Source organism: Syngnathus acus, chromosome 8, assembly GCF_901709675.1.
Source record: "Syngnathus acus chromosome 8, fSynAcu1.2, whole genome shotgun sequence".
Classification (NCBI taxonomy): Eukaryota; Metazoa; Chordata; class Actinopteri; order Syngnathiformes; family Syngnathidae; genus Syngnathus; species Syngnathus acus.
In genome coordinates this window covers 5,821,298-5,844,239 of record NC_051093.1, presented here as the reverse complement: position 1 = coordinate 5,844,239, position 22,942 = coordinate 5,821,298, and the positions used below count along the sequence as shown (strand labels likewise).

General features: G+C 38.5%; 3 protein-coding genes across 17 annotated transcripts; all 3 read right to left on the bottom strand.

Moving 5' to 3' along the window:
• Positions 1–83: 83 nt before the first annotated feature.
• On the bottom strand, positions 84–6,411 carry LOC119125260 (all-trans-retinol 13,14-reductase-like). Of its 2 annotated transcripts, none has more exons than XM_037255559.1 (13): positions 5,386–6,411; positions 4,954–5,136; positions 4,253–4,391; positions 4,079–4,181; positions 3,763–3,958; positions 3,470–3,667; positions 3,156–3,275; positions 2,934–3,072; positions 2,579–2,688; positions 2,346–2,512; positions 602–761; positions 371–534; positions 84–166 (listed from the first exon to the last, which is right to left on the bottom strand). In XM_037255559.1, the coding sequence occupies exons 1-12, from the start codon at positions 5,543–5,545 to the stop codon at positions 386–388; spliced, it is 1,824 nt and encodes a 607-aa protein (XP_037111454.1). In that variant the 5' UTR covers positions 5,546–6,411; the 3' UTR covers positions 84–166; positions 371–385. The 2 variants fall into 2 exon arrangements, with proteins under 2 accessions (XP_037111454.1, XP_037111455.1); XM_037255560.1 differs by having other exon boundaries at positions 84–174; positions 383–534.
• A 682-nt stretch (positions 6,412–7,093) lies between these two features.
• Positions 7,094–19,970, bottom strand: carm1 (coactivator-associated arginine methyltransferase 1). Of its 14 annotated transcripts, none has more exons than XM_037255546.1 (18): positions 19,795–19,970; positions 17,998–18,123; positions 17,808–17,914; positions 17,588–17,692; positions 17,267–17,377; positions 16,980–17,157; positions 16,762–16,852; positions 16,488–16,569; positions 16,185–16,270; positions 16,005–16,094; positions 15,614–15,751; positions 15,175–15,264; positions 14,858–14,955; positions 11,509–11,586; positions 10,647–10,706; positions 8,813–8,878; positions 7,838–7,906; positions 7,094–7,721 (listed from the first exon to the last, which is right to left on the bottom strand). In XM_037255546.1, exons 1-18 carry the CDS (start codon positions 19,934–19,936, stop codon positions 7,582–7,584), a joined length of 1,857 nt encoding a protein of 618 aa, XP_037111441.1. In that variant the 5' UTR covers positions 19,937–19,970; the 3' UTR covers positions 7,094–7,581. The 14 variants fall into 14 exon arrangements, 13 of the variants coding, with proteins under 13 accessions (XP_037111441.1, XP_037111443.1, XP_037111439.1 ...); XM_037255549.1 differs by having other exon boundaries at positions 7,519–7,721; positions 7,795–7,906; positions 19,795–19,969; XM_037255548.1 differs by lacking the exon at positions 8,813–8,878 and having other exon boundaries at positions 19,795–19,969.
• Positions 19,971–20,256: 286 nt separating this feature from the next.
• On the bottom strand, positions 20,257–22,695 carry LOC119125261 (caseinolytic mitochondrial matrix peptidase proteolytic subunit). Its single transcript, XM_037255561.1, has 7 exons — positions 22,540–22,695; positions 21,813–21,914; positions 21,446–21,517; positions 21,248–21,344; positions 20,886–21,073; positions 20,676–20,781; positions 20,257–20,555 (listed from the first exon to the last, which is right to left on the bottom strand). Exons 1-7 carry the CDS (start codon positions 22,555–22,557, stop codon positions 20,323–20,325), a joined length of 816 nt encoding a protein of 271 aa, XP_037111456.1. The 5' UTR covers positions 22,558–22,695; the 3' UTR covers positions 20,257–20,322.
• Positions 22,696–22,942: the final 247 nt, after the last annotated feature.

The following is a 22,942-nucleotide window of genomic DNA, read 5'->3' as shown; positions in this document are numbered from 1 at the left end:
ATTGAATAGTTTTTGATTGTTTTGACAGCCGTCAACTCATAATTGACATTTTCAAAACAGTTAACGCACAGGCGTTCAGGACCAAATGACATTTTATTTGTGAAAGGCAATACCTGTGCCAAAACATTGAATATATGGAACAAAAGCCATTTTTGCCTTCAAACAACTCAACTTTAACACTAGTGGATGAGCAATCATTCACTCAATTATTACACAATGGACAACAAAATAGAGCAGTTGTGTGCATCGGTGCACCATTGCTTTTCCTTGGAAGTTTATGGTCAAATTGGCCGTCTTGCAAAATGCATCCAGAATCAGATATGCTGAAATGCAAAAAATCTTTATTAAATTTTTTGGGTGTTATGAGTAAATAAAATAACTACTTTCAGGTGAGCTTATGATTTGCCTTTTTCTTTTTTAGGCGGTTCTTAAGTGCTAGAAGGTCAATATAGAGGATCTGATTTAGGACAGCAGAGGCACAGAGTAGTCCACCATGCAAAGCTCCAGCCATGCCATTACAGAACACATCCTGACCTGCAAACAAACACACAGTTAAATACTGTCAATTACAACTCCAGTGTTTTTGTTTTTCTTGAGTCACCTGTTAAGTATAGACCACTGATAGGTGTTTGTGGCCTGGTCCTTGCAACCGTTTCAGGGGTGAAGCGCTCCAAATTGTGTTCAGCACCATACATCTCACCTCTTGGTGCACCCAAGTAGTGGACATTAGTCAGAGGTGTGGCTGCATCAACCATAACCACCTAAAAAGAGACACACAATTGAAAATAAGTGTGTTACATTTTGTCAAAAACTACATAAAACCACAAAAAAGTACACTAAAGCAAAACCATTTAAAATGCTTAAAAACACATTTAAAAGACAATGAGTTTGAAATAAACATCCATTTAAACAGGGGTGTCAAACTCCAGTCTTCGGGGGCCGCATTCCAACATGTTTTCCAAGATTCCCTCGTTAAGTGCACCTGCGTGAAAAGTTTTAGCTCTGCAGCACATGAAAATGAACAAATCTTTTCACGCAGGTGTGTTTAAGAAGGGTAACTTGGAAAACATATTGGAACGCGGCCCCTCGAGGACTGGAGGTCCCCACCCCTGATTTAAGTGAAAAATGCCACACCCGCCCTCACCCCCACTTTCTGATTGGCTGTTTGATCTGTGATGTCACTTGGACACTCCATTAGGTACACCACCATTTTCAAGTGTACCTAATAACAGGCCACTTTATTAGGGAAATATCATGGTCAAAGGTCACAGGTGTCAAGCTCTAGTCCTCGGGGCCGCGTTCCAATATGTTTTCCAAGTTACCCTCGTTAAGTGCACCTGCGTGAAAAGTTTTAGCTCCTTTCACGTTCCGCAGGAGCTAAAACTTTTCACGCAGGTGCACTTAACGAGGGAATCACACGGACACTCCATTAGGTACACCACCATTTTCAAGTGTACCTAATAACAGGCCACTTTATTAGGGAAATATCACAGTCAAAGGTCACAGATGTCAAGCTCTAGTCCTCGGGGCCGCGTTCCAATATGTTTTCCAAGTTACCCTCGTTAAGCGCACCTGCGTGAAAAGTTTTAGCTCCTTTCACGTTCTGCAGGAGCTAAAACTTTTCACGCAGGTGCACTTAACGAGGCAATCACACGGACGCTCCATTAGGTACACCGCCATTTTCAAGTGTACCTAATAACAGGCCACTTTATTAGGGAAATATCACAGTCAAAGGTCACAGATGTCAAGCTCTAGTCCTCGGGGCCGCGTTCCAATATGTTTTCCAAGTTACCCTCGTTAAGCGCACCTGCGTGAAAAGTTTTAGCTCCTTTCACGTTCTGCAGGAGCTAAAACTTTTCACGCAGGTGCACTTAACGAGGCAATCACACGGACGCTCCATTAGGTACACCGCCATTTTCAAGTGTACCTAATAACAGGCCACTTTATTAGGGAAATATCACGGTCAAAGGTCACAGATGTCAAGCTCTAGTCCTCGGGGCCGCGTTCCAATATGTTTTCCAAGTTACCCTCGTTAAACGCACCTGCGTGAAAAGATTTTGGTCATTTTCACGTGCTGCAAGAGCTAAAACTTTTCACGCAGGTGCACTTAACGAGGGAATCACACGGACACTCCATTAGGTACATCGCCATTTTCAAGTGTACCTAATAACAGGCCACTTTATTAGGGAAATATCATGGTCAAAGGTCACAGGTGTCAAGCTCTTGTCCTTGGGGCCGCGTTCCAATATGTTGTCCAAGATTCCAAGAGGACTGGAGTTCGACACCCTTGGTGTAGAATAACACAAGTAAAAAAACTAACATACATGACAAAGATCAACACACACCTTGTCTTTAAGTTGAGGGAAGATAGTTATGGCCCACTCCAGCATCTCCTGAGCCATGTGGTTTTTTAGATCCTGGTAATCCTGTCCCCTCTTGCCAATCTTTGTCCCCTCCCATTCTTCAAACCACTCATAGCGAGCCATGGTTAACAAAGTCATACAGGATTTTCCTAAGTGAAGATAAGGTCATACGTTATAGGGCCACATTTGACCCCAGATCTCTTTTATTTATTTACCTGGTTGTCGAATGTTGGATGTGGGATCTTTGGCAGATGGGAAGGTGATGAACATCATAGGAATGTTCCCCAAGACTTGATCTCTGGTCAGCGAAGAGTATTGTTCCATTCTTCCCATATAGGTCAAAGACATCACATATATAATGAAATCCAAAATTGTCAAAACTAACTGTAATCCTAATGAAGAGAAGCACTATAAAAAATGTATCTCTGTTTTGAATGTGTAAGTGGTCATAATTAAATTAAAATAAATAAACCAATTAAATTAAAACATTAAAAAGCCAGTATGTATTTGAAATGACAGTTAAAATAACAAGACTCTCGGGATAGGGGGGGATCAATACAATTTACTTACAGTGTATCCAAGTCGCTGTCTTTATACATCCAGAAATTTGTGGAAACAATTCCCAGCTCTTCTTTGGTTCCATCCAGACCAACAAAGACCAAGAAGGAACCCATGCCATGGCGCACCATACTCAACAATGACTGGATCTCTGCTCATATAGGATCAACAGCAATTATATATTTTTTTCCCCCTGTAGTGTTTTTGACATCCTAAACATGCATGAAAACTCACCTGATTTTTGTTGAATCTGTTGTGGCAGAAACTTCTGGAAAGTGTTGAAGATTCCAGCATTGGAAATGACAACAGGAGCATGGATCTCAAGCTCCTCTTGTCCTTTTAGCACTGTCACTCCTGTTAGAAAATACATCCCAGTAAAAAAATCCCAATATGGGGAGTAAATAAATCATTAATAATGTCATAATGGTATAATGCTACTTCATATGACGTTATAAATTTATAATTAAATTATAATCAAACTAGCATATAAAGACTATAAAAGGCAAATAAAAACTGTAATCAGAACAAATTTAAAAAAAAATTCTCACCGCAAGCTTTCCCCTGCTGGTTTAGTAGTACACGCTGCACTGGTGCCCTGACCAAGACAGCGCCCCCTGTCTGCTGAATGACAGGGATGATGTGAAAAGCAAACTCACTGGCGCCTCCTCTTGGATAGTATGCGCCACGTTTGTAATGGTGAAGAAGGAGCGCATTGATGAGAAAGCTCGACTGCTTCGGAGGCACACCTTCAAAAAAGGATCAAACAAAACTCTCAATAAATTGAACAATATGGGTCCAATGCATATAATACTGAATTTAAAATATTACGAATTCCCAGTACCGTAGAAAAGGTAAGCAGATAAAGCTTGAAGATCTTTGTTTTTTGTGAGACGGGACATTATTTCAGAGTGGTTCGTGGTTGCAAGGCGGAACACTGTCGATATGCGATCTAATAGTCCGGTGCGCACCAGGAAGTTGACAAGCCAATATGGAATAATCTTCAAACAGGCAATAAGTGGTGTCCGTTGTGAGGCTAACTGCAAATGAACAAACACATTTAACAATCAGTTTAACACACTTTCCAAAAAAAATGCAAAATGCCTTAGATTCAAAGTATTAAATCACAAATCCATCCCGGTTACTTCCTATTAATCTACCTTCATTAATCGAAAGAATTCATCAATAGCATCCTCCTCTCCTGGAAACTGCTTCTTCAATTCAGTTGCCATTTCAGTCTTCCCTGCATGTATACAATACTGCCTAGGAAGTGAATACGAAATGGGTCAAACATGGTCATAAAAACAAGAAAATATTTATGTATTGTGTGTAACCTGTGTTTTCCAGGTTGGCCCAAGAGCAAGGTATCAAAGTGTTCCTCAAGCCGGGTAAACTGCAGCTGGCCCTCTGTGATTTGATCCAGTGCAACTCGAAGCAGGCTGTTCTCATGAAGCTGGCCAAGATAATGAATACCTGGTGGAAGCATTAAATATATTCAGATCAGAAGGCATTTTGAGTCGTCTTTGCAAAAGGGCTCTGGGCAGCGTGGTTCAGGAGTAGAGTGTTCGCCTCTCAACCCAAAGGTGGTAGGTTCGATTCTCACTCCTGGTGAGCATTTTGAGGTGAGCTTGAGCAAGACACTGACCCCCAATGTGTGCAGAAAAGGCCCAAACAGAATCCAGCAAAGCAGCCCTAACAGTTATGAAATATTGATGATTGTTGTTAGGCTAAATAGACATGCCATTTTTCTTACATGTCACTGGTTCTAAAATGGCATTTAAAAAAAAAAAAAAAAAAATTTGATTTGATTTTCTGGATTACTAATGAAAATTAAGAGTATAGCTACTTATACTCAGGCACCCCTACATCACTCATGAAAATTTTTGTTTTGATGTTACAAGAGCACCATCATTGTCAAATTAAGAATTACAATTGAAAATTGAAATTTAACACTTGTTATTTTTCAGATTTTTGGATTAAAGGACACTAAACCGATAATCAGACCATGGGTATTTAAAGAGGCCAATTGACTTACCTACGTCAAACTCAAATCCCTTATTTTGGAAGGTATGCGTGCAGCCACCAGCCTGATCATGTTGCTCCAAAACAAGAACCTTCTTTCCAGCCTTGGCCAACACAGCTGCAGCTGTCAAACCACCCATACCGCTTCCAATAACCACAGCATCCAGAGCTTTAGGAACCCGATCCATGCGGAATCCTGTAAATTAAAAGTATGATAAATATTGTAAGACATACATTATTAAAACCTAGTTTTATCATTACTATCTAATACTAGCCCACCTGAATATGTTTTATGTAGAATGTACATATTCTTACAAATGCATTTATTCTAGGGCTGGCTATCGATTTATGTGACCAAAATACAAAATTAAACATTAGTTATTAAAAGAGTAGACAAACATTGATTTAATCTGCAAAAGTCAGAATTGATGGATTTTTTTTTTACCTTTCTTGAGCCTGTCATCTCTCTTTTTGTCATCGTTAACCAAGGGTCCTGGAGGTTTAAGGCAGGTCTCACTAAAAACCTTGTAGCGTTGCCTAACAGTCAGGAATATTACAATCACTAAGACAAACAAAATACTGCTCAATAGAATAGACAGCCACATTGTATCAATGATCTTTACACGGCTAAAGCTCGGCAAAAATAAAGAAATTATGGAAGGTTAACGAGGAAAAGAGAGCAATGATGAGGCGGAGTTACTACAGACAAAATATTTCAAAAGCCCTTCATTGCCTTTAGCAAGGCATTCATTCATTCATAAGGAATTTTATGGGTGAAGTATAAGAAAAGGGAAATAGATGCCTATTAAGAATGAAAGAGGATGTTTCATAAAATAACTCCTAACATTTTTAAAAATTAAAGTATGGCAAAGTAAAGGAAAGACATCTCATTGTCTACATCATGGACACGAGATTGCGAGAAAACAGAGAACTAGTTGTTAATTATTTCAAAAGGGTGAAGTCACACAAATAAGTAAAACCATGAATAATTTAGGGTTCATTAGTCAAGTACCTTAAGGCACTTTTTTTCTATCAAAAAAAAAACCCTGTGACTTCAAACTTAACTCTTGGAAACAAAGACGCTTTTTAAATTATGAAGGGTCACTGGTCTTTTTTTTTTTTTTTTTAAATTCCAAAAGCTAAGTGTGCCAAAATTGCAAATCCAAGTTTTTATCATATTTCAGGAATGAGATATTTTTTTCCACATCTGTATACAAGAAATTGTTAAGGCAAGTTTCTGATATAGAAATGTGGAATTTATTTATTTTACTATTGTTTGTTGGTATAATATTCATATTTACAGTTGTGGCTATTTCCATAGAATTGATTATTTGGGTTAAGGTTATTTTCAAAATCAAAAACTTTGTGTTCAGTATATTTTGTGTATTTGGTGTTTGCTGGTTTTGATGTTGACATATGGAGATTATTCAATGACTAGTTATTCATTTGTGCCGGAAATGTTGCTGTTTCTGTGTACTTGTGTGTGTGTGTGTGTGTGGGGAACGAGTTTATAGTATCTTAGATAGGCAATTGTTTCTCTATCATGCTGGTTTTAATTGAAGCATCAAGTCTTTTCTATTTTGTCTTACTGCTTCTGTAAATTCCTTTTTTTTCCTTTTTTTGTATTTAACAATTGGCCTGGGTCTGGCCTTGCCGACTTCTGTTTTTCAAGTATGATTTTGTATTGTATTTGTAATTTTTCTTGGAAAGAAATGTTGTGAGGTTGCATTCAAATCTTGCCAGTAGTTTTGAAACTGTAATCTCTCCTTTTATGATAATAAATAGCTTTGGATGAGGTTCAGTGAATTCAGCGAATGCGCTCAGGCTCATAATGAAAAGCTTGCTGGACCACAATTTACAGCAGACAAAAAGAAAAATAAGAGGTGCATATTTATGTCATGGCTCAGCATACACGTTAACAAACGGTTCATTCATTGTGGGGTCCATCTATTTTATGAAAGACTGCAACAAAAACACATCAATAACCTATACTCAGGTAATGATCAAAAAATAAATGGTTCATACAAAGGTTTGGATTGCCAAAGAAAAATTCTATTACACTTCAGGATATAAGTTTCCTTGTTTACATATACACCGAAGTTGAGGTTATGGTGCAAATGTTTTTTTTTCCTCACTATTTTTTTTGTTTGACATGACATGATGTAAAGAGCAACCCCCTCCCCCCAAAAAAAGAAAGAAAGCATTGATCATGATGTTATGAAGAACTGGGAGTACGACTCCATCTGGCAGCTGGTGTAGAGCTTTCTTTTGATAACATGAGAAACAAAAAATTCATGACATTAATAAAAAAAATAAAAATAAAGAGAAATAAAGAGTCGGAGGTGACAAGACTTGCTGCAGCTCAGCAATTCATTGGTGTGCAAGGGCCTTGGGAATCTATATTTTAAAATTAGCTTGGACGGATAAAAGTGTGATGTACAATAACGGACAGACAGTAACAGAATGAAGATGTTGAACAAAGTGCCAGAAGAGCACTGGTTTTGGTATCGGCTGTAGTCCATGGGTCGGTTAGAATTCAGAAGAGGCAGCGGCAGTTTTTTCTTTTCTTTTTTTTTTTTGTACTGGGAAGTCCGTCATGCAGAGTGGGGCAAGTTAAAGGGGTCTTTGCAAAGTCTTCATCTTAACTGCCATAATGCATTGTGTTGCTGGGGATGACCATGGGCGAAGCCATAGAAATAGCAGCACCCCCCATGGTAAACTGGTTGGTGACTGGATAGTAAGTACCACTGCTACTGGGACCTGATTGGCCTGCTGCAGCCCCTGAAAGAGAAAACAAAGGATTACAATTCAAGACTCCCTGTGACTGTTTGCACGATAAATACATTTAGCTTACCAATGTGGATTTCTGTACTGTGTTGATTATTAACTGGACATACCCTGGACAATTCCTGTGCTCATGATGGAGCCCATCCTGGAGTGGGTGTGGTTCACAATACCTGTGTTCACTGCGAACAAAAAGAAAAGCAGTTACTTGCTGTCGTATCAAAACATTCATTATTTGCATACTTTTTTATTAATTTATTAAGTCTCACAATGATTAGTCTCAGAAACAATGACTTGTCTATGTGTTGTTGCATCTTTGTTAACTCTCTTACGATTCTGTAAATGTGAGAAGTACTCTGAAAATAAATATGTGAAATAAAATAAGTGAGAGAGTAGCAATCCCCTGGTCCCTCCAGAGTTTGGGAGCTGAAAAAGTCAGACTTGCACCATGAAACAAGCAAACGAAAACCTTAACTCGCAACTGCCAAGCGATTTTTCTAAACAATAAGCGCAAAGTAACAGATGCAATGCAGACCTGGCAACCATGGCTGTGCGGATCTGGCAACCATGGCTGCACTTTGACCTGCCTACAATTACAACAGTACAGGAGCTTTTCGCAAGCAATGACCTGTAAATGCATCCATGAAATGAAGTACTGAAATCCCGCTGTCTATTTTCCCGTGCAGACCGCACTGAACGGTTCAAATCTCGATTTTATTCGCTTTGATCCTATGCGACTTTGTGTCTAACGTGACTTGGTCATGGACCCCAATGTTTTTGGTTCAAGTAGTATTTTAAACGGATGCTAGAAGGGCCGTACGAAGCTAAATGACTAGCGCGTAAATCTTAGCGCAAGTGATTTGATGAATTTCTGTGACCAATTGCGTTGGATAAGAAGTTTGCACCAAGAGTTTGAAAAACAAAAAACAATCTGGGTAGGTTTGACCTAGGCCTATGGAAATTTGCAGGCTAGTTGTAGCACCCCAAAATGTATAAAAAGGTCCATGGCAGAAATATGTTAAAGTGAACAGGAAAAAAGTTTTTGAAGGTCCATTTTGGCACAATTTTTGCACAATTACAGGTCATACCTTTGTACCCTTGTCCTAGCTGGTTCACCCGATTGACTTCAAACTTGGGCTGTACCATGTTAAGACCTGAGACGACAAGGGAAAACAGCTTGAGTTTTTGAATTGCTGGTTGACGTGGCGGCTCATCAAAGTTGGGTTCACAATTCGTTCGCCACAAGAACTGCTTTCGAAATGTTTTTTGAGAGCAGATGCTCTCAAAAATAATCCAAAATTTCACATGTAATTAGTTAACTGCCAATAAAACGAGATTAATTTTAGCGGTGCTAAACATTTATAAAAACTCATGAAACCATGAACACAAACAAGGCCTGGTGAAAAAAATATTTGATCAGTTTATTGTGTAATTTAAAAAAAAATGTCTCTGTAGCTTCCTCTAGAATTTTTTAATGATGTTTTTTTTTTTTTGAGCGTTGCAAAAATTTTGTGGTACATATAAGAGCCCAAGACTTACAAAAAAGAAGGATTTACTAAGGACTAGTGCTTCTTGAAGGTGAACCATCAAACATATTGCACATTTTGATCCAACTAACTGCTGACTCATGATTAGAGTTTGTCTCAAAGCGCTCGCAACAACTGCGGTCATTGTAACTGTGAGTTAGATTTGAATCATTTCTTTTAATTTCATATGCCGGTCGTGAAATCCACAGAAGAAATCAATCAATCTCGCTTAACTGGTGGCTGGCTTTTTTTAATAATCAAAAAAATTGGGGTCCATGGCCGAACCACATTAGATAGAAAGTCGCATAGGATCGAAGAGAGTAAAATGGAGATTTAGGTCTAGGCACCCACGTGATAATCGATATTTCCTGCGGAAGCGCGCACGCATTGTGTGAAAGGCAGAAGCCGTTGCTTGTTTTCAAGAAAAAGATGAACACACTTTTGTGTTTGTCAATTTCCATTCCAATTAAGTTTGTAAGTAGAGATACCGTTTTATGAGCAACTAAAAGAATCGGCCTAACTTGGGCCGATATTGATTATTTTGAAAAGAGCTATATTTGGCCAATTTAATCATCAGAACGACAGAGTAATGGTGGCACTCAAACACATGTTGCAATTTGGACAACGTAAAACATACAGTGCATCCGGAACGCATTCACTTTTTTCCATGTTACAGCTTCATTTCAAAATAGTCAATTTCATAATCTTTCAACTTTTGGAACTTTACACACAAAAAAAACAAAAACATGTCAATCAAGTATTCGCAGCCTTTACGCAATACCTTCTTTGCAGTGATTACAGCTTTTTTTTAATATGATGCCACAAGCATGGCAAAATTATCTTTGGGCTGCTTCACCCATTCTTCATTGCAACACCTCAAGTTGGATGGAGACTATTGATGAAAAACCATTTTCAGATTTGATAGCTGTGGTTAAAAATAAGTCGAAAGGATTGAACTGAGAGTATCAATGTGTTTGCAGCACACATTTCACACGCTTTATAAGACACACACACATGGCAGATGTCCAAAAGGGAGCTTTCACCCATTTGGAACTTTCTAGGCCAATTACGGGGTCACTGTCAGTGACCAACAACATATGCAAAAGGCCGAGTGCTCTGCGCGCGGCACACACGATAGAATGCCTTTATTGTCATTGTACAACAGGTATACAACGAAATTAGGAATATAGCTCGCAAGTCAGGCTGCTCTTAAAGTTGGCCGCGTATCACGTTTGCAGGCGCATTTTTTTTTTTTTTTTCACCAGAGCTTAACAGCAGCATTTTTTTGTAAATGCACAAACATGCACAAACTAATTGTGGACATTGTCATGCAGCGGTACAGCTCTGCTGCAGCCCAGAACTACAACAAAAACTTAACACTTTGGATTCCACTGACATTGTTGTTGTTGTAGATCTAGTGAGAATCCTGGGTCCACTGAAAACTGCTTCCTCTGCTCTATGCGGAAAAAAACAACAATTGCCCCACTTGATCACTTATTGTATGATTTACCCAGAAGTAAGGTCATTATTGTATCGAACAACCATTCACACTTACAACTACGGGCTATTTGGAGTGGTCAATTGTCCTACCATGCAAAAGTGGAGTATACGACAAATGATGAGATAAATATATACGGAAACCAGTATCTATCAGTACAAGTGATCTGAGTGTTCCACTCTCTTCATGCACACAAATACGTCTCCATGTTTTAAGCTGATAGCAAATGTATGTATTGCACACGTGCATCAATGAATGGGGGGGGGGGGTGCTCAAGGAAGCCACCTAAAATGTGCACATCATACTTTTTAAAATGCCGTACGTAAATATCGTGACTCGAATATTTATTTATTAACATGAGAAGGATTTAAAGTGTACACGTGGAGGTCACTCATTGAGGGGAAAGGGAGTAATATATATATCTATATATATCTATATATAGATATATATAGATATAATTTGTCGCTCTTGCTGGGGAAAGGGAATAATATGTGTATTTTATATGTATGTTTTTTTTTTTTTTGAAGTTCAGACAATTGGGAATTAAGGTAACTTGTCATTTGTGTCAGCTACAATTCATGTTATGATACGAGTACTTCACTACTTCTTACACACTGCGCACATCTGAGATCAGCATTTTGTTCTAAGGGGCAAGTTTTGCATTTGGTGAGAATTTAGTTGATTTGCGTTTGGATGGCCTTGTCAAAACTCTTGAAATGCTGTCTTGCGTTGCAGTGACAAAACAGGGAGAAAGACGTACCTAGAGGAATAAGGTTGTTGTGAGAGACTGATGAGCCACTGCCAATGACTGTACTAAGGTCATAAGCTGCAGGCATTCCTGGATAGGATGATAAGAAACACAGCAATCACCAATATTAACAAAGAAAAAAAATCAATCGGATCAAGGTGGCACGTATGGGAGCACAGTTTGAGGTTGGTTAAATTACTTTACATTAAGCGCTAAGCTTTATTGTTGAAATAAGGTGAATTAAAATTGTGTTGCAATTCGATATTATTTGTGTGTGTTGAAAGGACCTATTTGAAAATGAGATATCTCTCAAGGGGCTATCCTTGAAATAAATAAATAAAATGTCCTCTTCATTTCTTTCGTGATAAGGATTAATAATCTTTGGTAAAAAATTGTGAACGTCATCGCTCCTGGAGGACAATCGTTTTAATTTTGGAGAGCAAACTACAGATGTTCCACAAAGGTTTTACTCAAAATCCCACCCCTTTAAGAAACAGGTGCACGCAGACACGCAGAAACACACAGGCACACAGCGCTCACAACTTGAAGGTGGTGAGTTCAATCCTCACCCCTGGAGACCATGACAAAGTGTCCTTGAGCAAGACACTGAACCCTAAATTGTTCCTAGCGGCGCCTGGCAGCAGCCTCCCACTGGTGGAATATCTTAATTTCGTTGTAGACCAGTTGTACAATGACAATTAAGGCAATGAAATTCAATTGAAAAAATATTTCAGCCTGCCGCCCCAGGGCAGCTGTGGCTATTTACATAGTTTACCACCACCAGAGTGTGAATGGGTGAGCGTATGAATAATGTATCAACTGTGAGCGCTTTGAGTATAGGCTTCTATAGAGAGAGAGAAAAAACAGAGTATAAATCACATTCTTTGGGAAAAATACATCACATAAACTGACGAAGAACACTGGAGCTCAGACTCGCCACCAATAATTCTTGTTCTTTTAGTAAACATGGTGAAACGTATGCTTTTAGTTTTTTTTTCGTATTCTTCTTCCCATTATTAGGATGGATGGATGGATGGATGGATGGATGGATGGATGGATGGATGGATGGATGGATGGATGGATGGATGGATGTCGGAGCATTCCCTCACATTGCTCTTTTAAGAGTTCCACTGAGAATTTTATACCAGCTTTCGGTCAGTATTGTTTGTGCTCCCAAAACTGGTTATTAGCATTGGTGTTAGTTAATTAGACTTTCTTAACCAATGTAATCACAGCTTCTGTGCATGTTTTGTGAATTAGATACTATCTGTTTATGACCTTTTTACCAGTTAGCGCCACGCAAAAGCAACACATTCATTTAGTAAATTCAGCCCTCAGTGTATTGTTTATATGTGGCGTAGAGTGCCTCAAAAAAGAAGTGAGTCAGTCTATCATTCAGACTGAGGTCATAACCAAAAAATAGGAAGAAAAAAAATGTTGATAAATCAGATAGAGGTGGGCGTCAAAAATGTATCTCTGAACCCACCCCAGCGTTGTTGGCAGGAAACGCGTTTGACAAAACTTCTGCCTCCAAACACAGAAATGTTTTATTTTTAGTTTAAAAAGGCTTACCTTAACTAGAATCCCGCGTCGCTTTATGGCCAAAGGTTGAATCCTGGTCCGATATTGCGCCTTTTACTGCTGTAATTTCTCATCCCACATTTTTTTTGCCATGATTACTCTTCTCGTGTTTCTGAATTTCTACTTGGAAAATACTTTTGGTACGTTACTGCCACCTGTAGCACGCCATAAATAAGATGGTTAACGGCTGTAATGCCTGCTGCGACTTCATGGCTATTGCCAAACACTTTTGGTGAATTACCGACGGGGGGGGGGTGGCTAAGGTTGGTGCCATTCCGAGCTCTAATTTTAATATGAAATACATCCCACTCAATCGTGAGGGTTATGTTATAAATAAAATATGCGATACAGGAATACACTGTAGACATTTGATCACATTTATAGCACCTTTTTAAGTCTTTACCACAATAAAAACACATTTACACTTATATTAAGGGAGAGCATAATCAATGACTAACAAACATAGTATTTTACAATGTGGCAATGTGTTTTCACTATGATGATGAAGATGATGAAGCTGCCATACATTCCCATTTCAATGCAGAAATAAAGGCCGTTTTGTAAAAAATGAATGAATAAATATTGTCATGTGTTGGAAATGACCATTGAAAATTTTATACAAGTGTCCACTTTAATCTTTAATCTTTAATCTTAATAACATGGTTTCAGCCCTTCTACATCAATGACTTTTTTTTTTTTTTTTTGGAATGAACAAACTAGCTATGGGCAGTTCATGTCTGACTGTGCTTCTTTCAATGCTTCTCCATTAAAATCGTTTTGGAACTACAGCACACCATACATCCTGATGCCACTCGGCCAATATTACACAACAGATTGGGAAAGGCGGGGGTGACCAGCAAGGGAAATTGTCAGAATACGAACAGAACAAAAGGGATGCTCTGATTGACTAAATCAGAAGTTATAGGTATTTAAACTCACACCTACACTACAAAATGCTGGCAAATGGCAAAAAAATACACCCTTAAAAATGCTGCATTAAAAACAACCCAATTTGGGTTAAAAAAATTGGACCAAAAACAACACATTTTTTGTATTTGCAAAAGAACCCAAAGTTGGGTCATTTTGATAACATTACATAACATAAAAATTATGTTATGTTGATGTGTGGCCAACATCCATCTAAACCAGTCCAGCTCTCGTCGTTGTCGCTGGATGGCAGGGCAGCGATATTGATGCAATGTGATATATAAGTAAGCCATTTGGAACAATCCCCCCCCAAAACAATTCGGTAGTTAGAACCAAATACATTAATATTTCTTGATAATATTATTTCTATTAATATTTTGAATCTGAGAGTACAATTAAATCTCACGACGATCAAGGTATTCTAGAGAAAAAGATGCTGCCGTGTCGGAAAGCTTGGTCTCAGTCTCAGGTTACCAAAAACTGAACAAATTGAAAATTAAAAAATTGCACAAACTCAACACTTGATTCAAAAGGTTGTACAACAAAATATGAATGTAAGGAGATCATCATTTTTGTCCAGGCCTGTTTCATGAGTTTTTAAAAACTTTCCGTTGAACCACAACTCATAAGCATTTTTAAATTTATATTTTTGAATTTGTAGTTAACTTCACACAATCTCTGTGACTCCTAGAGGGTTTTCTTCCATTAATAGAGGTGTACCATGTATTTTGTCCATGTGTGTATATAAGGATGAAGAACGTTTTCGAGGTTGGGTGTTCCCAGTGAATACATTAATTAAATAAATTCTTAACATCTTGCTTTAATGTTTGTTATTCACCTGATGTGGACATACCTTGACTCATGCTGTAGGATATTCCTGTATTCCAAATATTCTCAGAGGGGGAGGTGTAATGCGACCCAGGAGGTGGATTTGGGGTGGTACCCGTGTACCTGTAAATACATACATGTTTGACATTATGAAAACAGAGCACTCCCATGGAGGTGGATTTGCCACAACAATCAACAATCTGATTGGTTTAAGTGCAATACTTAACATATTCAGTTTTCAAGGCAAATTGTCGAGAAATCTTTGTCCCGGTTCTCGGACAAAGCTTTGTAAACCGACTCGAAAATGAGTAAAGGATCCCTTTCATTTAGTAATTGACTCACCTAAAAAATGGGTTCTTTAAATCCAAGAGGTTGCTGGACTTTGATCCAGTCTGGTCCACCTGGGCAGCAATACTGATGTCATAACTTTGTCTGTTGGGAAAGAAAGGATCACTTGATGAATAAGACCTGAAGGGCAACAGATTTTTTATATGTTTATAATTTCAATGAAAAATAAACAGTTTAGGTTAAAAACACAGTTTTATTCTATGGTTTTTAACTCAACATGACAATCTGCATTGTTTTAGTGGTTTATGGTGTTTGCTGTATGTTATACTTTGTTATAATATGACAGATTTTTACTCCATGTATAGCACACATGCAGCCAAAACAAAACACAAAGTTCAATTGCCAAATATTAAGAAAAAAAAAAGTAAACATATGTAGTAAAATGCGGTCAAATTTCTGGATGATCAGTTTCTTATTCAGAGACAATAATCACCTTTTGTTGGCCACTAGTAGTGCAGTCCCAGACAGTGTATCCCCAGCCTTTGTGAATAAAGGAGACTGCAGCAAACAGCGTACCTGATACCAGTGAGTAAGAGGTTCTGTAGGTGCAGTGGACAGCCACACTGTCGTCCTGTCATGAGACAACAAGCAATGACTTTGAATGAGAGGACATTTATTTAGATAGCACTTGAAGCAGAGAGACTCTCCTGTTTATGTTCACAAATGCATTTTAAAGCAAGATCATTCATTTTTTCATGTCTGCTCAATAAAATTAAAAAAAAACTAATAAAAAAAAAAGTAACATTTCTATCAGGCATTCGTTTGTATTCGAACATTTTCAAAATCTCATCTTGTTCTCCTTAATAATTTATTGTCTGACTTACACTGATCCCATGAATGCCACGTCAAACCAGAAAGCCAGACCGTGTACAAGGCCCGAGTGCATCATGTGGAACTTAAAGGGGATCTCTATCCTAAAAGACAAGGGAAAAGGTAATAAAATACATTTATTTGACTTGTATCTCTCTCTCACATACACCTATCATGAATCTGTGAACACGTACCTGTAAAGATCCTCTTCTTTCGCCTCCAGAAAGTTGACTGTGTATTTGACTGACTTTGCCATCAAGATACGGATATCAAATGTGTCCTGTGGATGGAGATGTGAGGTCATCCCATCAAGCAAAAGTAACAGTGATAATAGTTTCTGCAATAACCTATTAGCCCAACTACTTGATCAGTTCAGCCATTATACACACAATTTACAATGGGTCTGTGCATTTTCTCTGTGCATATATTTATGACCACAATGAGCGGAAAAGCGAACAGACTAGAGTCCGCTTATTGACTGTCCTTGGTATACGTACCACAATTGGCTGGCGGAAATACTCATCCACTGCTGCACCCCGCAGCGCAGAGAGATCTACACCATGGAAAGAGGGCTGGTACCTGAGGAACCAAAAAAAAAAAAAAAGTTTTATGTTTTAAAATGTTGCACGTGGTCTAATATCAATATTAGAGCGGAGTATGAAAGATAGAATGGAATTTGAATTCATATCTTTTGTGACTTGCTTTTTTGCAGCCAACCCAGAATTATTCATCTCCATCAATTCTTGCCTGTTTGTTTTTTTCCCTACTCACCAAAAATTAGCTTTTGTGAACTGCTCCATGTATAGTTGCTCATCTGTGAAAGGTGCCAGGTGAACATCCCCAATGGTCGGGAACATTTTACCTAAAACCAAAGCAACAAAGAAGAAAAACATGTCCTAGTTAATCAAAATTGTACAAACTAATCATGTAAAATACAACATCATTTAATCCAACTTTCTTTGGGATTTTATCATTATAATCAAGTGTACCATTGGGTTTAAGGAACTTCTTGGCATGCAAGTAGCTCTCCAGCATCCGCTCATTAAAAAGCATATAGCCCATGGGCTCTGATATGATGATGTCCACTTGTTCAGGGAGTGTCACCTCCTCCACCTTTCCTGGTATGACAATTACATGGTCCCCAAGATGGTTACTGTTAACCAGCACCTGCAAAAGTAGCACACACGTGATGAGTCAGGTTTGATTGATGTCTGAACCACACCCTCATTTACTGCTATTACGTTTATGTTTTGAAATATTGCTTTTCAGTGTGTACCTCAGCATGCTGAGCCATTGTACTTGCTTCCACAGCATAGACCTTCTTTGCTCCTGCCTGGGCCGCAAAGAAAGACAGGATCCCAGAGCCACATCCAACATCCAGCACAATCTGGAGGAAAACATCAACATAACACAGCCGTTTGATTAAAAACTGTACATTGGCCTATTATTATTATTATTATTAATCTAATGCATTGGATTTATTGTGCTTTTCTATAGCCAGAGCGATTAATATGGCTCAACACATCCCTGAGTTGACTAAGCTGGGCGAACGACATGAATCTAGACGTTGTTAAAAATAACTTGAACAGCTCATTACCTTGTCCTCAAAGTCGGCGTGGTTCTGCAAAATGGCCCGTTGGTAAGTCCCTGTGCGCACGTAGTCCTGCATCATATTCTGTTGTTGCGAGAGGTATCCATAAAACTGCAAGTATGAAAAACAAAGAAGTAAATATTATTCATTGCAGTTAAAAAAGAGAAAGATCAAAATCCTCTACAAACGCTTGCACTCAAGGGATTGATGCTAAGTGTCGACTCACCTGGAAGTACTGTATGGCAGATGATTCCTCTGTTCTGTCACTGAAGACTGACCGCTCACAAAGATGACCCCGACAATTCTTCAAGACGTTATAAAAGGACTGAAAGTCTGAAGTTGAAACGGTGCAACAGATGAGGTTACAAGTTAAGTAGCGGTGCTAACAATAAAATCCAACTTTGAAGTTAGGGTACCTGCAGGTGAGGAGAACTGAATTAGGACACTGTTGCAGCCCAGTGTGATAATGAACGACTGCTTCCCCACTCTGCTGCATTCCGTCTCCTTAGAAACTGAACACTTGAAGATACTTGCGTCCTCTCCTGGAAAGGAAAAAAAAAAAAAAAAGGGAGATTCTGTATCAGATGAAATTTCAAAACAATTCATGTTCCAGTGTCTGTTTTGCAGCTGGGTCAATATCATGGCATTTTCGCCGTAGAGACAAAAATTTACATGGAAATTCAATGTATTCAAGTCATGAGTGGTTAGTGAGTGGCAACGTAACATGGTGTCACTCTTGCTGTGATGCGTTAAGTAGCATTTGTATATATTTAGGTTATTAATGTGTGGTGTTTTTCTTAAGGCAGAGAAGGGCGGGGTGAGCCTTTCAGTTACTTGTGCATTAGGTTATACACCTGTTTTCAAATATGTTCGATCCGATTGATTGTTGAATGCTAAAAATAGGACTGATTTGATTCAATAACAATCACTTTGGCTTTCTGGAGGTAGTTCATCATCAAGCCCGACTGGGTAGTTTATTTGTCACCACCGCGGAGAACATCCCCTCACACGTCTCTTTTCTGCTGCACAGATTTACATATGCTATCAATAAAGTCCGTGTTGCTTCAGTGTAAACTAGCTTAGCGCCTAGGAGTAGCAAGCAGTCGTAAAAGTAAACACTTACATCAAGATCTGCAAACATATATGCTACTGTTTATTTATTTAACCAGTGCAGCACTGTTTAGTGTGACATGCCCACACTCCACAGTAATGCCATTGATGGGTGAGCATGGGACATAAGAGCCCTTTAACAATCACAGCTTTGACAATGTCAAAATTGTGTTGTTTGATCTCACAAGTTCAGTCTCTAAACACTAAATTGTTCAGCCCTAGTAAATAATCCTAGCAGGAGTTGCAGTTCATGACAAAATAACCAATGCCTAATAATGAGTACACATCAGACTGTTTTGATTAAAAAATAAAATATGTATAAGAATATTATTGGGAAAGAACATTTTCATTAATGCAGCCTTAATTCTATTTTGGGAGGGAAAAGCGAGCCTATTGTTTCAAGAACAAAGACGAATGCAGAAGGAAGGCCTTTAATCAAAAATGAAAGATAAGCATCAATAACAATTCATCTAACTACACAATGTTATGCTGTATTTAGACGGCTTTGTCAAGTAACTGGAGATATACGATTAAGCGATCTACTCTACAAGGGGCTACCGCTAAGACCTCAACGTGCCGCTGCTCGTAACGTTGACATTTTCCCCAAAACAATTTTGCAACCTCTATGGACTAATCGCAAAATAGAATTAGAAAAATTATTGAACTATTCAAATCATTGCAATTAATATTCAAGAGCATCGTTACAGAAAATTACACCGCGTGTTAAAAGATTAAAATGTATATTGATGTATTGCAGCTATTCGACGTTGTCTTTTTTTAGCCATGTTAAACAGGCGATATTTTATCGCGAGTATGATTACGCCTACAACCGAGGCACCGGGAAAATATTTGCCTTGCGGTTCCCTCCTGAAACGCTGCGTTACCGCGTCATGCATTACCGTTAGCCAAGGCTATCAGAAAAGCTGTATAAGCATGTGCAAAGCAAAGCAAACCATAGCATAGCTTAGCATATCTTAGCATAGCTTAGCATACCATAGCATAACATAGCATAGTATAGTTTCGCGTAGCTTAGCTTAGCTTTAGCACTGGTGGTGCAGATGCCACACATGTCCGATGCGTTAATGTTGAAATGGTTACCGTACCATTAGAGAGGTTGAGTAATGCAGTCTCCTGTGTGGTTTTTACTTCCAAACGCAATGGTTGCTGTTCTGAGTGTCGCTGTATTTCTCCATTTGCGTCTCCGATGGTCAGCAGCCGTACGCCGGGAAACACCGAGACCGCCATTTTCAATCTGAAAGTGTACAGGTCAGGCAGGTCTGTGTGGCATTCTACTTCACAATTCGGGATACATAAAACACTGCAACAGCGCCCCCTTTCAATAAAATGATGTTACGAAAACATACACAACGTTCTTGAACCCATATCTTGAGTTCAATCTTTTATTTCGCTTTATGTAGAAACGACAGGAATAAAAAAGAGACACAGTCACAATTCACTGTTAACCGAACAGCATATTCCTATTTTTAATAATTGATGTTAGATTTACTTTATTAATGTCACTTCGGTGACTTACTGTTGATGCTGCATGGAAGGACGGAAGCCAGTTTAAGTTATTTATATTATTTTTTTAATAATCACAAAAAGTATACAGAATATAGACAATTGTATGATCAATTGTGGTTGGGGTTTGTGTGAGGGGTGGGGTGGGATGTTCCACTTGAAGCATTGTTTTGTTCTGAAGACTCCAGGATTGCAGAAGGACTAGCTGCTGTGGTAGACTCTTTCTGAACCAGTTCAGGCTCATCTTTACCGGCTTGGGGTGGGTGGACAAGGACCATGTCGATGATACCAAAGTCCTGGGCCTCCATGGGGCTCATATAGCGGTCTCTCTCCATTATATTCTCTGGAAAACAGAACAATTAAAAACTAACATTCATCATTGACCATGAAGTCATTTTTAATAATATTGAGTAGAGTTTGTTTACATAAAACATGTCATAAAACATTTCTGGAGGGACCTTACCAATAGTTTCGAGCAGTTGCCCAGTGTGTTTGGAATAGAGATTATTTATTTGTTTCTTCAATTTCATGATCTCTTCAGCCTGGATGGCGATATCAGTGGCCTGACCCTGGAAAAGAACAATTACATCGCAATGTAAGATATATAAGATATTTTATAATTGCAGGCAGAGAAAATCTTCTCGTCTTGATTTGAAATCTGGATTTGTCTTACCCTAGCACCTCCGGATGGCTGATGGACCATGATACGGGCATTGGGTAATGAATGCCTCATGCCAGTTGTCCCTGCTGCAAGAAGCAAACTACCCATACTAGCAGCTTGACCAACACACCAAGTGGAGATGGGATTAAGGATATATTGCATGGTGTCATATATAGCCAGACCTGCTGTTACCACACCACCTAAGGGAATTAAGAAACATCTTACGAAAGAGTATATAAATGATTTTTTCTTTTCTTGTTATTATTATCTATATTATCGGTTTCACCTTCACAATCACATTTTAGATATATATGAAGCCTTATGATTCAAATGGCACAATAATGAGGATTTCTTGAAGACTTCCAATTTCTCACCAGGGCTGTTGATGTACATGTGGATTGGTTTGTTGTTGCTTTCAGACTGAAGAAAAAGCAGCTGGGCAATAACCAGACTGGCCACAGAGTCATCAATCTTAGAGGAGGCGTCAAATAAAAAAAGATGTGCTGTCATCATCGTAAAAGCATATCATAAAAAAAACCATCTGAATAAAATCATTCAAGCAAGAGACTTACCGGACCCATTACACAAATTATTCTCTCTCTAAGTAGGCGAGAATATATGTCATAGGCGCGTTCTCCTCTGCCCTGAAATAAAGCACACACAAAAAAATTCTCAAAATAAACCAAAAATAAAGTTAAAGCCATTTTAATGCCAAGACAACAAGGCTAACTTTTATATTTAATGCTTTATTTTCTTCAGGTGTATTATTCCACTGCTTTTTATTGATGCTTTACTAGTTTTTGCTATGTTATCATTTTACAACCAGCATTGACTACTTTAGGCATTCATAGTATGGAAGTCAAATTTTGGGTATTGTGACCACACTACCATGTAATACAAAACAATAAATAAATGCAAGCAAAAGAATATTTCACTGACCGTTTGCTCTATAACTATGGGTATTAGAGGACTTTGCCATGCAGGACTGTAGTGGATTGATCTTCTTAATTTCATTCCAAGTCCCACTGTTCGAAACACCCCCTAAAAGACAAGAAGCAAGAAAGAACATATTTTACATGAAATTCTGACAGCTTGTTTTTGCGTTCTAATTTATTAGGGTTGAGTGTAGTTTGTCTAACTAGAGCTGCCGTAGTCTGACGTCATCAACAGTCAATCTGAACCCGAGTAGATGTTGTTCCTGCACCAGCCTTTGGGGGGCGCAGCCTGAGCATTTGTATAACCTGTTTTCAGATGTACTTCAATATTTTGGATTTTGTGGACATCATTTTACTCATTAAGCGACATTAAGCTTGCGTGCGTAACTGCGCACCTATGGAGAAGATGTCCATAAAATCTTAAACATTGATCAAATCATTTTGATATGTTCAGCTGATCATTTGAAATGGATGTGTTAAAGAAGGGAAAGATCTTAAACTGGGTGGATAGGGACTCAAATGCACCACTAAGTTATATTATTGAAATGCCAAAGTTTTACCATCTCATTTGTGCGTTTCCTTGGGTTTCGAAATGTTTCGTCTTTGGAGAAACATGGATACAACTGTACTTCCATAACACGGACCAACCAATACGCACCGAGTCATTTTCGTTTTGCATTGCAACCATTCCGGTGAGTACGTTTAAATAAAAAGTCAAGAGCATTACTGACCGTGAAAAGCGCCCTCATTGTTGAGAGTAGTGTGTGTTAAACTCCCAACGTGACCAGGAGAGAGTTAGTTGAACTGGCTTTCAGATAAACTGACTTTGCCCAAGACACAATCTGTTACCTATTCGGGCACGCATGATCTGAGGCGCGCATGCGCAAAAAGTCGGCCATCTTGAATCACTAACTACGGCAAGTAGCTGTGTCCAAATCTGCAGTTTGCGTCCGATTCTATGAACAAAGTGCGTACTTGAAAATATTAACCTTGGAAATGAAAATAGAACGCGTTGAGCTTCAAACTTGAAAATTAATAAATGTAGTATTCAAAATAAACATACTTGTATGAAAAGTTTTTTCAACTTGAATATAATTTCGCTTCACTAGTAAATTTTTTGAATAAACTATTTTC

Excerpts from the sequence above, each read along its gene's own strand:
- LOC119125260 (XM_037255559.1), bottom strand. The coding sequence starts at position 5,545 with ATGTGGCTGTCTATTCTATTGAGCAGTATTTTGTTTGTCTTAGTGATT. Across the intron at positions 3,959-4,078 it reads AATTCTTTCGATTAATGAAG|TTAGCCTCACAACGGACACC; the intron begins GTAGATTAATAG and ends GTTCATTTGCAG. Across the intron at positions 2,513-2,578 it reads ATCCAACATTCGACAACCAG|GAAAATCCTGTATGACTTTG; the intron begins GTAAATAAATAA and ends ATCTTCACTTAG.
- carm1 (XM_037255546.1), bottom strand. The coding sequence starts at position 19,936 with ATGGCGGTCTCGGTGTTTCCCGGCGTACGGCTGCTGACCATCGGAGAC. Across the intron at positions 17,378-17,587 it reads ACGCCGACTTTGAGGACAAG|ATTGTGCTGGATGTTGGATG; the intron begins GTAATGAGCTGT and ends GTTTTCCTCCAG. Across the intron at positions 11,587-14,857 it reads ATCCTACAGCATGAGTCAAG|GAATGCCTGCAGCTTATGAC; the intron begins GTATGTCCACAT and ends CATCCTATCCAG.
- LOC119125261 (XM_037255561.1), bottom strand. Across the intron at positions 21,074-21,247 it reads CATGTACATCAACAGCCCTG|GTGGTGTGGTAACAGCAGGT; the intron begins GTGAGAAATTGG and ends TAATTCCCTTAG. Across the intron at positions 20,782-20,885 it reads AGCCATCCGGAGGTGCTAGG|GGTCAGGCCACTGATATCGC; the intron begins GTAAGACAAATC and ends GTTCTTTTCCAG.